This window comes from Trichoderma reesei (assembly GCF_000167675.1).
Source record: "Trichoderma reesei QM6a unplaced genomic scaffold TRIREscaffold_1, whole genome shotgun sequence".
Lineage (NCBI taxonomy): Eukaryota > Fungi > Ascomycota > Sordariomycetes > Hypocreales > Hypocreaceae > Trichoderma > Trichoderma reesei.
Genome location: NW_006711148.1, coordinates 27942 through 41750, shown reverse-complemented (window position 1 = coordinate 41750; position 13809 = coordinate 27942). Strand labels below are relative to the sequence as shown.

At 54.9% G+C, this 13809-nt stretch overlaps 7 protein-coding genes across 7 annotated transcripts; 4 read left to right on the top strand and 3 right to left on the bottom strand.

Moving 5' to 3' along the window:
* Positions 1 to 127: 127 nt before the first annotated feature.
* On the top strand, positions 128 to 1505 carry TRIREDRAFT_102382 (uncharacterized protein; the record flags this gene model as incomplete). The annotated part of the gene is made up of 9 exons (XM_006961449.1): positions 128 to 152; positions 245 to 332; positions 400 to 471; positions 540 to 573; positions 659 to 869; positions 962 to 1053; positions 1120 to 1254; positions 1323 to 1349; positions 1419 to 1505. 9 exons carry the CDS (start codon positions 128 to 130, stop codon positions 1503 to 1505), a joined length of 771 nt encoding a protein of 256 aa, XP_006961511.1.
* A 1095-nt stretch (positions 1506 to 2600) lies between these two features.
* Positions 2601 to 3472, top strand: TRIREDRAFT_102381 (uncharacterized protein; the record flags this gene model as incomplete). Its single annotated transcript, XM_006961448.1, has 3 exons — positions 2601 to 2603; positions 2744 to 2931; positions 3082 to 3472. 3 exons carry the CDS (start codon positions 2601 to 2603, stop codon positions 3470 to 3472), a joined length of 582 nt encoding a protein of 193 aa, XP_006961510.1.
* A 704-nt stretch (positions 3473 to 4176) lies between these two features.
* TRIREDRAFT_1673 (Hypothetical protein) lies at positions 4177 to 5223 on the bottom strand (the record flags this gene model as incomplete). The annotated part of the gene is made up of 3 exons (XM_006960849.1): positions 4177 to 4490; positions 4656 to 4975; positions 5054 to 5223. The coding sequence occupies 3 exons, from the start codon at positions 5221 to 5223 to the stop codon at positions 4177 to 4179; spliced, it is 804 nt and encodes a 267-aa protein (XP_006960911.1).
* Positions 5224 to 6595: 1372 nt separating this feature from the next.
* TRIREDRAFT_102379 (uncharacterized protein) lies at positions 6596 to 7561 on the top strand (the record flags this gene model as incomplete). Its single annotated transcript, XM_006961447.1, has 1 exon — positions 6596 to 7561. One exon carries the CDS (start codon positions 6596 to 6598, stop codon positions 7559 to 7561), a length of 966 nt encoding a protein of 321 aa, XP_006961509.1.
* Positions 7562 to 7936: 375 nt separating this feature from the next.
* TRIREDRAFT_102378 (kinesin-like protein) lies at positions 7937 to 9652 on the bottom strand (the record flags this gene model as incomplete). The annotated part of the gene is made up of 2 exons (XM_006961052.1): positions 7937 to 9513; positions 9595 to 9652. The coding sequence occupies 2 exons, from the start codon at positions 9650 to 9652 to the stop codon at positions 7937 to 7939; spliced, it is 1635 nt and encodes a 544-aa protein (XP_006961114.1).
* A 1148-nt stretch (positions 9653 to 10800) lies between these two features.
* On the top strand, positions 10801 to 11594 carry TRIREDRAFT_102377 (uncharacterized protein; the record flags this gene model as incomplete). The annotated part of the gene is made up of 2 exons (XM_006961446.1): positions 10801 to 11239; positions 11461 to 11594. The coding sequence occupies 2 exons, from the start codon at positions 10801 to 10803 to the stop codon at positions 11592 to 11594; spliced, it is 573 nt and encodes a 190-aa protein (XP_006961508.1).
* Positions 11595 to 12190: 596 nt separating this feature from the next.
* Positions 12191 to 13075, bottom strand: TRIREDRAFT_53660 (uncharacterized protein; the record flags this gene model as incomplete). Its single annotated transcript, XM_006961051.1, has 2 exons — positions 12191 to 12552; positions 12682 to 13075. 2 exons carry the CDS (start codon positions 13073 to 13075, stop codon positions 12191 to 12193), a joined length of 756 nt encoding a protein of 251 aa, XP_006961113.1.
* Positions 13076 to 13809: the final 734 nt, after the last annotated feature.

Genomic DNA, 13809 nt, shown 5'->3' with positions numbered 1-13809 from the left:
CTGGCAGACAGTTTCTCTCGCAGAGATTTGCCGGTTCCGTGAGTGAGATCATCCAACCTTCAGTGTATCGAGCTGTGACCCCTCATTGCTGATTAAACCGACGTAGATTACAAATAACTCACGCAAGATGCATATCCAATCGATTCCCATGTGTGAGTCTCGAAATCTTGGGTTATCATAGGGCCTAACGATGACGGAAAGAGAGAGAGATGGAGGGAGCCAAGCTGGACTAATGCCTGAGTAGGGGTTGGGAGCTCCAACAACTACGCCTATCTTGTGGTTGACGACAAGTCCAAGGATGCCGTCATTATTGACCCGGCAAACCCGCCAGAGTACGACCCTTCAGTTGAGGTTCTGCTTTGAGTTGGAGGGAGACGACGTGACTGACTGGGAGGATAGGGTTGCGCCTATTCTCAAGAATGCTCTTTCGGCGGGCAAGATCAACCTGACGGCCATTGTCAACACTCACCAGTATGCGATTGTCCCAACAGAACTCGACATGCATCCGGATGGACAGCTGACGCAGATGGATGATGTAGCCACTGGGACCATGCCGGCGGCAACAAGAAACTGGTATATAATCTCTCATGCCGTCGAATTCTGATAACGATGCTCCCTCCTTCTCTGAAGAAAGGTTTCTAACTGTCCTCGCTATAAGCTATCCGAGCTGGGTACCGACCTGGCCATCATTGGTGGTAAGGACTGTGAAGGCGTCACCAAGACGCCAAAGCACGGGGAAACGTTCAAGATTGGCGACATTTCAGTCACGGCCGTGCACACGCCGTGCCACACGCAGGACAGCATCTGCTATTACATGGAGGACTCGACTGGCCGGGCCGTCTTCACCGGCGACACTCTTTTCATCAGCGGTATGACTGCCCTGGAGACTAAAGAGCTGTCTCTTTTTCTTTCTTTGTTGAGATGCGGAGTACGTGTGTGTCTGACTGAGAAACGGATATAGGATGCGGCAAGTTCTTTGAGGGTAATGGGGCGGAGATGCATGAGGCGTTGAATAACAGGCTTGGAGCGCTGCCAGATGACACGGTTGTCTATGTGAGTCTTGACGCTGCAGAACTGATAGCTATTCGATGGACGAGATTGACTGACACTGATCAATAGCCCGGACACGAATACACCAAGTCCAACGTCAAGTTCACCCTCTCCGTGTCCCAGACGGACCCGATCAAGCGACTTCAGGAGTTCGCAGACAACAACGAAGTGACGACGGGCAAGTTCACCATTGGTGACGAAAAGGTACGTGACTTTCGCCTGGTCTGAACGGCCAAGGATGGATTATGCTGATCTTGTCTTCCACCCGACAGAGGCACAATGTGTTTATGAGAGTTCAGGTGAGGATTACTCTACCTTATGCTACAATGTGCTCTAGAAAAGTTGAGCTGACCGGCGTGTGTGTTCAGGACCCCGAGATTCAAAAGGCGACGGGCGAGACGGATCCGGTTTCCGTCATGTCCAAGCTGCGGGAGATGAAGAACAACTTTAAGTGAGGGGAGAGAGACTGAACGAGTATGACAAGAACGGCGGACTAACGGCTGTCATCAGGCCTGTGGAGGCAAAGATTTGATGTTTCGAAGGGGGCCGGGGGCAGATCTTGTTATACAAATCGCTTCGAAAAAGCCAAACATGACAAGCACAATAGTATCCGTTACAACAGTTATCTACAGTCAATTCGCATGAAAAAAACAGTTTGATACTAGAGGTCTATATGTCTCCATGGATCACTTGGCACCACGGCACAAGAGCCGGTGATGCCGCTCGCTAGCCACTGGAAGAAAAGAAGTCGCGTCGGTTTAGAAGATTTGACGCGATTTGCTTTCCCGGGGTTTGCTCTCGCTTCACTGTCCACACTTGCGCGCTGTTGGGCATCTGAGGCGGCAAGCTCTAGCAATTTTTGAAGCTGGTGTGTAACATGCACGGAAAGAAGAAGAAAAGAAGTGACGAGAATCGATCCCGCGAAATAGGTGCATCTTCACTTGAGAGAAGCTGCTTGTAACAAACCTGGGGCAACTGGTCCTTGTCGTAAAGAAAAGCTTGTGAAAAGCAAATCCATAGGACGTTTGCCATGGGAAACATTGAGCCGTGGCGTTCTCATTGTAACTGAGAGTGGTATACTGGAGCTCTGCAGCATGCTAAGTATCGCAGCTGGATCACATTTCGTGGTCCAAAGCCTGTGTTGCGGTTTTTGAGCGGAATTCACATTCCTTGAGTTGTGGAAAGACGAGACGAGGTTTCACGAGGCAGAATTTTTCGCGATTTTAAATGGTGCAGCTAGGTAGAAGAGAAAGGTGGATATACACTGTGTCAACTCTGGTGACTTCTACACTCAACACTGTACGCCCTTTCCGTGCGCCGTTCAGCCTCGCGCGCCTTGTTCTTGTACCCGGTGTTTCGCATCACCAAGATTTCGCAGTGACATCAACGTGCATCTTCACCTCTACACTGCGCATACACATCGCGCAAGCCCAAGCAACGATTTACCCAATACTTTGACTTACACGGCTTGTCTATTGCGCATCGGCCGCCCCCCCATCTTTCGCGTCTCTTGATATTTTGCGACAGACTTGCGATCTGCGCGAGTTCACATGGTACGTCCTGACCAAAAAAAAAGAAAAGCGAACGACACCAAACCTTCATTCAACATGCCCAAACATCTCAAAGATCGACAACGAAAAAAAAAAGGCGACAAATAGACACATGTGCTAATGCGATGGCATTATTCCCACAGCCTCCAAAGCGCAAATCAGGCGGTCCCTCGACCGCGCCGAAACCTCGACAGTCCAAGCTCGCCAAGGAGCACAACGTCTCTGCGCAGGAGGAGGCCGAGATCAAGGAGGCCTTTAGTCTGTTTGCGGAGCCCATGGATGGGGAGAAGCTTGGCGTGCTGCCCATCAACGACTTGAAGTCCGCGCTCATGTACGCATCACCTTTTTTCGTCCAAGAACCTTCCAACAGAGAAAAAGAAAAAGAAAAAAAAAACAGGGAGGGAGGGGGGGGGGGGGGATGAAAAGGGGGGGAAAGGGAGATAATAGAGAACTAATCAAAGAGAAAACGCCCATCGCACAGAGCCCTCGGCATCCCGCCGTCTTCCCCCGCGGAGCTGCAGGAATTCATCTCCATCCTCGACCCCGAATCCGACGGCTTCGCGACCTTTGAGCCCTTCTTCGCCATCTGCGCGCTGAAATTCCACGCGCGCGACCGCGACGGCTACGACGACCGCGACTCCGAGGCGCACCGGCGCGAGCTCGCCGAGGCGTTCCAGCTGTTTACCAACGGCGCCGAGGGCCCCATTACGCTGGCGCACCTGCGGCGCGTGGCGGCGGTGCTCAAGGAGGACGTGGATGAGGAGCTGCTCAAGGATATGATTCTCGAGGCGAATGGGGGCGCGGGCGTTGCGCGCGGGGTGGGGATGGAGGAGTTTGACGGGGTGATGAGGAGCGCTGGAGTTTGGCGGTGATGATGATGGGAACACGATGGTGAGGAGGTGGAGGAGCAAGGAGGAAGGGAAACCTGTTTTTATTGTTTCTTTTGGCTGATAGCGGGTTTGGTTGTTTTTGGGCACTTCTGCGAGGCGCTGGGAGTTGCAAGTCGTTTTTGATACTTGTACAAAGTACGCATATGGGATATATCGTCTTGGGAGGAACGCTACATGTTAATATTGGGAGAAAGCAGAGATGCGAGTCTACGTATAACGAGGATCGGTGAAGGAGGGAGACATGATCCCCAAGGTTGCAATCAACAGAGGGCTGTTGACGATCCAGCAAGCAGTCACGTACGATGTATATATGTGGGTATATAATACAAGGGATATATATTCAAAAAGAAGATATTTTTGAGCGTCGGCGATGCTGACGGGACACGACTCTTAATGGCAGCATACAGCGCTTTCTAGGTTTGCGGGATGAACATGGCCAAACACAAGCTGAAAATGTCCAACACGGCTCTTTTCTGCGTATATATAACACCCAATCAAAACGCCAAACACTAAACCGCGGCCAAGAATCGAGCCTGTAACTCAAGTTGGAGCCCCTGTCTGTCTCTTTTCCAAACAGGGCCAATATAGAAGAACGAGAAGGTAGTAAAAGAGGAAAATTTATAGGACAAACTGGCGTAGCTCGCTCAACGAACAAGAAAAACGCATGTGAACAAAGAAGACGCCAATCACTGAGCAGCAGGAGGCTCGACAGTCACTGCCGGCGCATCAGGCGCAGCAGCAGCAGCGGCAGCGGCAGCGGCATTGCGCTTCTGGGAGTCGAGCACGGCCTGCAGCTCGGGAGGCGCCTTGAAGCCGGCGTGGTCGCTGTGCTTCTTGTAAAAGTAATTGTCCTGCTTGGGCTGCAGCTCGGGGGGCAGCTCCTCGAGGATGCACTTGATGATTGCGTCGATGGAGTTTTGCTTGGACGAGTCGCGGTGCCAGACGGTGATGAGGTGCGAGTTGAAGCGGACCGAGAGGCCGACGCCGCAGATTTGATCGGCTGTTTGGAAAGACAAGATTCTTTTTGTTAGCTGTACGGTTCGAGATATATATATATATATATATATATGTTGTGTGTGTGTGTGTGTGTGTGTGTGTGTGTATGTATCATAGGCGCGAAAGGAGTGTATCAAAATCAGGAAAAAAAAAAAACAAGGGGGCTCACCCTCGTCAATGACGCTCTGCAGCTTCTCGCCAATGGCCAGCAGCTGGATGCGCGTCCAAAAGTCCGGGCCGATGGCCTTGGGGACGCGAAAGGTCCAGCTGCCGCCGTTGATGTTGCGGCGGTCCTCCCAGACGGGGCGGAAGCCGGACTTGAAGAGGTAGAGGGACTCGCGCATCTTGATGTTCTCGACGGGGGTGTTGTTGTTGTAGCGCCAGAAGTCCTGGACGGACTCGATCGGGGCGCCAATCTTTTCGAGCTGGGCCGTGTATTCCTGGCCGGTGCCGCCGCCGCCGCCGCTTTCGGGTTTCTGCTCTTTGGGGCTGTCGGTGGAAAAAGGAGTGTGAGAACTGTCAGTTATTTTTGGAAGGGCCGCCGTTGAGAGAGGTAGAGGGACTGACCGGTCAAAGTAGACGTCCCAGTAGTGCTGCGTGGGAAGAGGGCGCATCGTCTTGAAGAGGTTGCGCTTGGCGTCGTCGCGCTGCTCGGCGGGCGAGCTGATGTCGCCGGCGCTGGAGCTCTGCGAGAGGCCGGAGAGGCCGCGGGTGAAGAGCTGCGGTCTTGTGGCCATGGTTGCGGACTTGTGAGGCTGGAAGAGGAGGGAGAGGTGAGGAAGAAGAGCAAGGAGTGGAAGGAGGATGGCGGGCGGATGAAGGCGAGTCGAGAATGATGGAGAGACGGATGGCCAGCTAAGGAATCTGTCAATTATACCATCAATTGAAACCTGGTAATATGGTCAAGGGGGGGAAGAACGGGAGGAGAGATGGCAATGGAGAGAGAGAGGCGAGAAGCAAAGAGTCCGAGTTGAGGGTGTAAGTTGTCAGTTGTCACTCGTCTGGTGATAGTACCAGACCTTGAGTGTTGGACCCTTGGCCCCCCCGTTTCTGCAATGGCGGGGTTTCGGCGCCTTGATTGGAGGGGCTGCAGCGCCTGGAACAGCAGAACCCGGCAGAGGCTGCAGTGGCTGTGCGTGAGAATATACCACTCGTAATTTGTTCCGGTTGATGCTGGGCTTCTCTCGTTAATTGTTTCCTTACTGTTTTACTGGCTCTGTGTCTACTGATTTCCAACTCCACAGCGGCTGTTGAAACCGTTGCGCCAACTGACACGTTTGCCTGATTGGGAGCTGGAGGCGCAATCTCTACCTACCTTGAGATTTTACCCCTGGACTGTGTGCTTCCCATGGCGCTGGTGAGGGGTGAAGACGGCTGCTGTTTCACCTGAAGCAGCGGTTGTGCAAGGGCATTTGATGTCTTTTTCTCTGAGGGGAACAGTACATCACATACTTACATACATACCTACATACAACTACAGGCAATCACCCTGGGGAATTACCCTGCAAAGCAATGGGCAAAGTGTCATAGAATAGAGTTGCAACTAAAAAAAAAAAAAAAAAAAAAAAAAAAGGGGCAAGGACTTCTCTCCTCTTGTTTGGTGCAAGAAGGATTCGGTCTCCGGCTACCCGAGATCCATCATGTGTCGTTTCCCTTTGTTTCATGTCGAATCCCGGCACTGGATGGCTCCGTTTGACCGTTTTTCGTTACCGGCGCGTTTCTTGTGATGTTCCGTTTCAGTTCAGACTGCGGTGCTTGTTTCGTCTTCATGCATATGGATGTTCTTTCCTGTCTCTGTTTCGCAGTCTTCGTTTCTGAGCTTGCTATCATGACTACCCAAGGTGGTGATGGATGGACTCGCCAGCTTCGATCATCTATCTGCTGACTGCTAGATGGTGTCTCGCTCTATGTTCAGTGGTTGGGGCAGGATGAACCTCATCTACTCAACCTGTTCAATATCATTCAAGAGTTGTTCAGATCCAAGTCTCAATCCCACCCAGAAGCCGTAGTATAAATAACAATGCCTCAAATAACTCATGACCATTGTATGTAACCCAGCAGCACAATCGTCGCCGTCACCAAGTAGTCATGTAAGCCAGCCCGACCGCCATGGACTCCCACGCCCCAAACCCCCTTTTCCACGCCCTCGACATCATCCTCGCCTACCTCAACCACGGCGACTCCCGCCCCGAAATCGACTTCCTCGCCTCCGCCGCCGAAGCCTGGTGCCACTACCATCTCCCTCCTCCCCTGTCCCTCGACCCGACGAGCCTCGACGACGTCCTCTGGACGCACCCGCACCTCTTTGACCTCTCCATCCGCTCCTTCGCCCGCCTCTACACCTTCGACATCCAACGCACAAAGCCCATATTCTTCCCCTCCCACCAAGCACCCTCCCTCGCCCAGCGAACGACCGCAACGCTCCTCCTCTCCTCAACCTCCCCGGAACATCACGCCCACGCCCACCCTCACACGCACACGCACACGCACACGCACACGCACATCAGGCCCCTCCTCACAGCGCAGCACTTCTTCTCCGCCGTCCTCGACGCCTACACCCTCTCCGTCGGCGGCAAAGGTAGGCCCTTCCACGACCGCATCGTAGCCCAGGACCTCAGGGCCTCGCCCATCATCTACTACATGCCCGAGGTCGTCCGGCGCATCGCCGCCCTGGACCCGCGCGAGCTGCTGACTACACAGTTCTCGACGTTTAGTCCAAAGACGAGCCTGGGCTTTTCGTGCTACCTGAGCAAGGGGTTCGACATCGTCATGATGGATGCGCCGCCCATCGTGTACCCCGGTGAGGGCGACTCGCATATAGAGTTTATGGATATTGACGATGCTGGTTCTCCCTTTGCTGGTAATGCTGCTGCTGCTGCTGCTCACTCTGGCAAACAAAGACGGAGAGGGAGAAGAGCACCGAGGCCGCAGAATCAACATTCCGAGACGTGTCGGGTCAGTGAGACTTTGCCGAAGCCGACACCTGAAAGCAATGGCGCCAAGAGGAACCCCTCTGGTCAATCGCGCGGTAAGCAATCCCAGGGCGCAAGAAAGAGGAGGAAGAGGAAAGCATGAGTGGCGAGAGTCAAGGTAGCTGGGAATCGTACGCCCCTAAAGTTGCACTTTGCTAAAGAACCGTCAACGTTCTTCTTCTCTTATGCATGTGACTGAGACTGCAGTACGTCTTCTCTCAAGCATGTGACTGAGTAAGAGAGAAATTAAAATGAGAAAAGCCTGAAGCCCGGGAAAATGAGATTAAAGAGAAACTGTAGACAACTAGTAGGTAAGGTAGGCTCAGAAACGACAAACAATATAAATCCATCAAGGTATCCAGCCATCCGTCCATGACCCACGCATACAAAAACAAAAAAAGACAGCGTTCTGTGAAGCACCGTGCTCACCAGCAGCGCCGCGTGGGAATTCCATCGTCCTCGTCATTATAACTCGTCATTAAATATTCGTCGACCCAAGGGGCATCCGCACGCTGTCCGTGTCCTTGAAGCGCGAGAGGTCGCCGCCAATGAGCTTGCGCAGGTTGCCCATGTCTTGCAGGTAGCGCTCCATCTCGTGCTGCAGCTCGTCGTCCGCAGCAGTGCTCTCCGAGTCGTAGTCGTACTCGTCGTCGTCGTCGTCTTCGTCTTCCTCGTCCGACGCCTCGCCCTTGAGCTGCACCGGTGGGATCGGATTCTTGAGACTGTCAATGGCCAGCTTCAAGTGCAGCTTGAGAGCTTCATTCTCCGTCTGCAGCTTCTTGATCTTGCTCTCGGCCACCATGCTGCGCTCCTCCATCATGCGCTGCATGGTGCTGACCCGGATCTGGTACTCTTCCAGCCGCTCTTCTGCCTCCTGAGCATTCTTTTCGCGCTGGCGGGAGTCGGAAACGGAGACCTGCAGCATGCGAATCTCCTGCGCCATGGCGGCGATCTGGGCGTCGCGCTCTGCCGACGATATGTGGTCCTGGTTGACCTTTGCGCGGGTGCGGATGCGCTTGGCTTGGTCGGCGTAGCGAAGCGTCGACAGCGTCTCGTCGTAGTCCGAGGGCGCGATGCAGGCAATCATGGCCGTCTTGCTGTTGCCGCCGAGCGAGTCCTTGAGCAGCCAGGTGAGGATCGAGTCCCGGTAGGGCACCACGTCCTTTCTCTTGCCCGACCGCAGCTGCTTGGGACTGGCCAGGGCGGCAATGACGCGGCCGAGGGTGGCGAGCGACTTGTTGATGTTGCTACCCTCGCGGAGGCGCACGCCCGTGGCCTCGGTCGACTTTGCCCTCTCGCTGCCGGCCAGGTCGACGAGGCGGATGCGGGAGCTGCGCTCCGTCGTCTCGTCCGTCTCCATGTCGTGGTGGATCTGCTTGAGCATGATGGTGAAGACGGCGTGGCTCCGGCTACTAGTGTCGTTCATCTTGGTGCTCGCGACGGTGCGAGAAGCGTCTCCGATCTTCATGTACCGCAGGATCTCGTGGATGTTGCGCACGGGCACCTCGGTGAGATCCTTGACGTAGGGGCCCTCGGTGGGCGACTCGCGGATCTTGAGGTAGTTGGGCGGCGTGTTGGGGACGACGGGCACCAGCAGGTCTCGGACGTGCTCGTTGTAGACCTCGAAATACGAGACCCGGACGTTGTAAGCGACGCTCGAGTCCTCGTTGTGCGCGGCCTCGATGCGCTCAAAGAGGTCCTCGCAGGTTCGGGGGATCAGGCCGGGGTTTTCGGGCGTGCCCATCATGGTGTAGCTCTTGCCGGAGCCCGTCTGGCCGTAGGCGAAGATGCAGGTGTGGTAGCCCTCAAAGTTGTGGTCGAGAAACTCCTCGCCGAGGCTGTTGTAGATGTCCTCCTGGGTGGCGTAGTCCTTGTCTTCGGGGTCGTGGCTCCAGAAGGAGCTGTCAAAGGTGAAGCTCTTGTCGCCGACCCTGCGGGCCTTGGAGGGGCTCGAGGCCGAGGCGGAGGAGGCGTCCTGGTCGTCGGGGGCTCTGAGGGTGGTGACGTTGGAGACGGGGTCCATGTCGACGAGGCATCTGGCGCCGCGTCGGAGTTCTGCGAGTCACATGTCAGCAGCCTTGTCGTCGTCTCTTCCTCCTTTGGCGTCCTCTTGTCTTCATCATCAGATGCACGCACCCCTTTCCAGAAAGGCGCGCACTCGTACGACAACCTTGACGTTGCCGCCGCGGTCCATCCTGGTCATGACGGGCATGGCTGTGGCATCGCGCGACCGCAGAGACGGAGTCGAGGCGGATGAGGCCATCGTGACTCTCGCCTCGGGGGCGGGCGAGGGCGACGAGGGCATAAGTCTGTCGTCGAGGGCCATTGTGCGCAATGTCTCAAAGATGCAATGGAGGCGGTCGTGGAGGCGGAGGCGAAGAATGTGCTACATTCTTTGGCTGGCGCTCCAGGTCCAGGTCCGGGTCTCTCCAGGGCTCTCCCTCCTGCTTTGTTTGCTATTGTTTACATGCCAGTTGATTGACTTTTGGGGGGGGCGGCGGTTGCTGGGGTACGTACAGTACAAAGCGACAGGGGTTGGTGACTGCTACCTTAGTAGGTAGTTCAGGACTTGCGTGCACCTGCCACACCCGTGGTGTAACTGTGGCTGGGCCATTATTTGTTGCTGTGGCTGATGGGCTGTTCTATACCTAGTACCAGGTATCGATCTAATCCTTGCTGCAGCTCCCATTGCCGGAGTTGATCCGTCCCGTGGCGTCTCCAGCTCTTCCGGGGTTCCATTCTTTTGGCAGCTACTACTACGTACATAAGCTCTGTGGGGGAGACAAGATTACATAAGACACAAGCGAGCTCAGACGTGTCAGAAATATCTCTTCATCTACCACCTCACGACAGCCTCACTTCTGCCTCTGTAATTCTGTCGCCTCAGCTCACAACAAAGCCCGCCAACGCGTCGTCAGCAGCTCAGCACCAGCTTGCAGGTGGTCCCTGGGTACAGCTCCGTGCAACGCTGCTAACCCACCTGCTCCTAGCCTTGTCTCGACTCGCGCAAAGTCGCGTATCTTGCATCCATTTTCCTTCCCCGAATTTTTTTCCCTTTTTTTTTTCTTTTTTTTTTTCCTCTTCCGCCGTCACTCCCTCACCTCCTCCTCCGTCTCTCCATCACATACCACAACCAATCCACCTGCAATCCTTCACAGCCAGTCAATTCACCCTTCTCTCCGCGGCAACCGAATTCCACCGCCTGAATACCCTCCATATTTTCCTTCACCTTGCGAGACCCCTTTATCGCCACCGAAAGCCAACAACAACAAACCAAAAAGCAACAAAACAAAAACAACCAAACAACAAACCTCCAAGCTTCCCTTTCTATCTCGCTGTTCCATGGCGCGCACCAGGGACGACGCCAAGGCCGCGGCCGCCAACGCGGCGACAGACATCACGCGCCAGCCCACGGAAGACGCCGGCGTGAAGAAGACGCCCGGCCGAGGCCGCGGCCGCCCCAAGGGCTCGACGACCAAATCCCCCTCCAAGCCGCCGTACGTGCCCACCGGCCGGCCGCGCGGACGGCCCAAGGGCAGCTTCAAGAAGCCCGGCGAGTCCAAGGCCAAGACACCAAAGAAGCCCAGCGCGCCGCTGGCCCCCGGGCAGAAGCGCGGACGCGGCAGGCCGCGCAAGTCGGACGTTGCGCAGGCGCAGGCGCAGGCTCAGGCTCAGGAGGAGGACGACGACGAGGGCCGGGCGGCGGCAGAGTCCGAGGCTGGCGCCGACGCCGAGGCTGAGGCCGGAGACGATGCCGCCGACAACCAGCCGGGCACCGGTGGTAAGTCCAACCGTCGCCAGCACAAGACTGCTTGAGCCTTTGGGATTCCAAAGAAACTCCAAGCGGGCAAAACACCAAGCACAAACACACATACACATACACATACACATACACATGCACACACAAACAAACACAAACACACATATACACACATACACACAAAAGAGAGAGAGAGAGAGAACCAGGCCACTCACGCGAAAGCCATATTTTCTTCCTTGTAGACGTGACTGGTGGTGCTCGCGCCGGGACCAAATCGGCCCTCACGCCGCGGCAGTCTCCCGAATACGAGGTCGGTCCTTCATCATCATTCACATCACCTGCGTGGTTCTCACGATTCAAGAACATGATTGGCTGATTCTGGTATTCCATGCTGTCTTTGGCTGCCGCAGGAGGATCAAGTTGATTATGACAATGACGATGAATGAAAAGGCTTTTGACTGGAGCGCGCGTTTGGTTCATGTTCTTGCTCGAATGCGAATGTGTGGTACGAGACATGTGGACGGCTGGGGATGCAAAGGAGAACAAGGTCTTGCCGGGGGTGTGACAGCATTTTGGTCAAAAAGGAAAGAAAAAGACTCAAGCAAACGACTATCGGACTGAGAAAGGGCTTGGGGGTGTTTGTTCTTGGGAATCTCCAAATGTATTATTGGGAAGTCGGCTGTCTTGCCTGCGCTGGAGGGAAGAAGCAGATGTGGGAGGCAGCGCAGGACGACGACGACGGGGGGATGCTTGTTCATCTTTATTCATCTGCGGCTTGCAGGGCCTATTATCGTCATCATCTACCGCAACCCTGGAGCAGTCACAGGCAGTGGCAGGGAATTATCAGCATGTTCTTTTCTTTTTCAAACTTTGCCAGTCCCCCCCTTGCGTGCCCTTAGTCGCCCCGTATCGTAACGCCTCAAGACCACCGCATCAGCTTGTCATGACTGTGGACAAGGCGAGCTGACTCACTCACTCCCTCTTCCACTCCTCAAACTCGTCCTCGAGATGCCCCTTGAGCTCCTTGAAGCGATTGCCAAAATTCCTGCCGCAGCGCCAGCACACCAGATCCCTCTTCATGAAGCTCTCCTCGCGGGTGCCTCTGCCGCGCCGAATGTCCTCCCTTGCGAGCGGGAATTCGGCAATGTCGACGAGGAAGGGCGTGTTGAACGAGTTGTAGTGCTTGCGGTGCTTGAGGCACGGCGAGTGCATGTCGCGCGAGAAGACGTGGACGTGCATGTGTCCCATGCTCGGGACGGCGTGGACGCCGCAGCGTATCTCCGCGAGCCAGTCTCTTCCTTGGGGAAGCCGAGGTTCCTTTGTTGTCTCCTTTCCTCGTGTATGTGTCTCTTCTTCTTCTCCTTCTTCTCCTTCTTCTCCTACATCTTGATCTCGTTGTTGTTGTTGTCGTATTGATCCGCGGTCTCGTGCTGTCTCATCATCTTCTTCAGGCTCTGCCTCACCGTTGAGAACGGCCTCCCGCCTCGCATCGGAGCGACTGAACCTGCCCAACTTCCTCTGCAGCTCCCCGGCGGCAAGGACCTTGAGCTTGTCCACCTCGGCCTGTACTTTGCCCAGAAACTCGACGTCCTGGAGCGCCTCGAAGGGATGCAGGAGGCGATGCCGGGGCGATCGCGGCAAGAGCAGGGTGTGCACCGTGGCCTTTGGGAATTTGTCGTGGATGACGACGAAGTCGGCGGTGTGGTAGATGACGATGGAGGGCGGGAAGGATTCGGGGGAGTCGATGTAGGCGCCGAGGGCCATGCGGTTCTTGTTGAAGGGGTGCGGTTTGGAGGACGGGGGTTTGAGGGTTGGTTGTGATGATGCGGGGGTTGAGGATGATGGTTTTGGGGCCATGAGTTTGGCGACTTTTGGGGGAGTTTTTGCCTTAGCTTTTTGGTTTTATATCGTCTCTTTTTGAGAATTGAGAGTGAGAGTTGGGGATTGAGAAAATGATTTGATTCGATATGATTGGGGATGATGTGGGCAGATAGAAGGATGATGATGTGAGGTTGTACCTACACGCATCCTGCTTTGCCCGCTTCGACGGCGGCTCGTCCTGCTCCTGCTGCATCCTCTTTGCCCTGCCGATTCTGCTTCACGGACTCAGAATCAGCTTTCAAAAACCGAGTTTCAGGTATCAAGTGGGCATGCATACCTGCTCGCTTTACTGATATGTATGGACGCCGATTGAGATGCCGAGAGTCGGAACATGAGGATGTTCTTTTTAGAGGCGGCTGAAAACTGCACGTGAACGCGAGGTTGAGTGAGTGAGTGTGAGTGAGTGAAGTGATTGATGGCTTGAGCTTTGAGCCTTGGGGCAGGTTCTAACGTGCTGTGGGGAAGAGCTAATAATGTGGCCTTGTATGTAGAGACTCTGGCATGTGCCTGAATCGGCAGCCCCACAGCATTGGATATGGCTTCACTATGCCATCATGGACGCGCAGTTGATGTATACAAGTATACGCCATCTAGTCAATCAGATGGCTTCGGCGTTCACCATTGCTCTCATTGTACGGTGCTCCTTATATCCTGCAGGAGTCTCGAGTATGTAGTTCTCTACCACCCATTCACAAAGCGTCCCTCGCCAA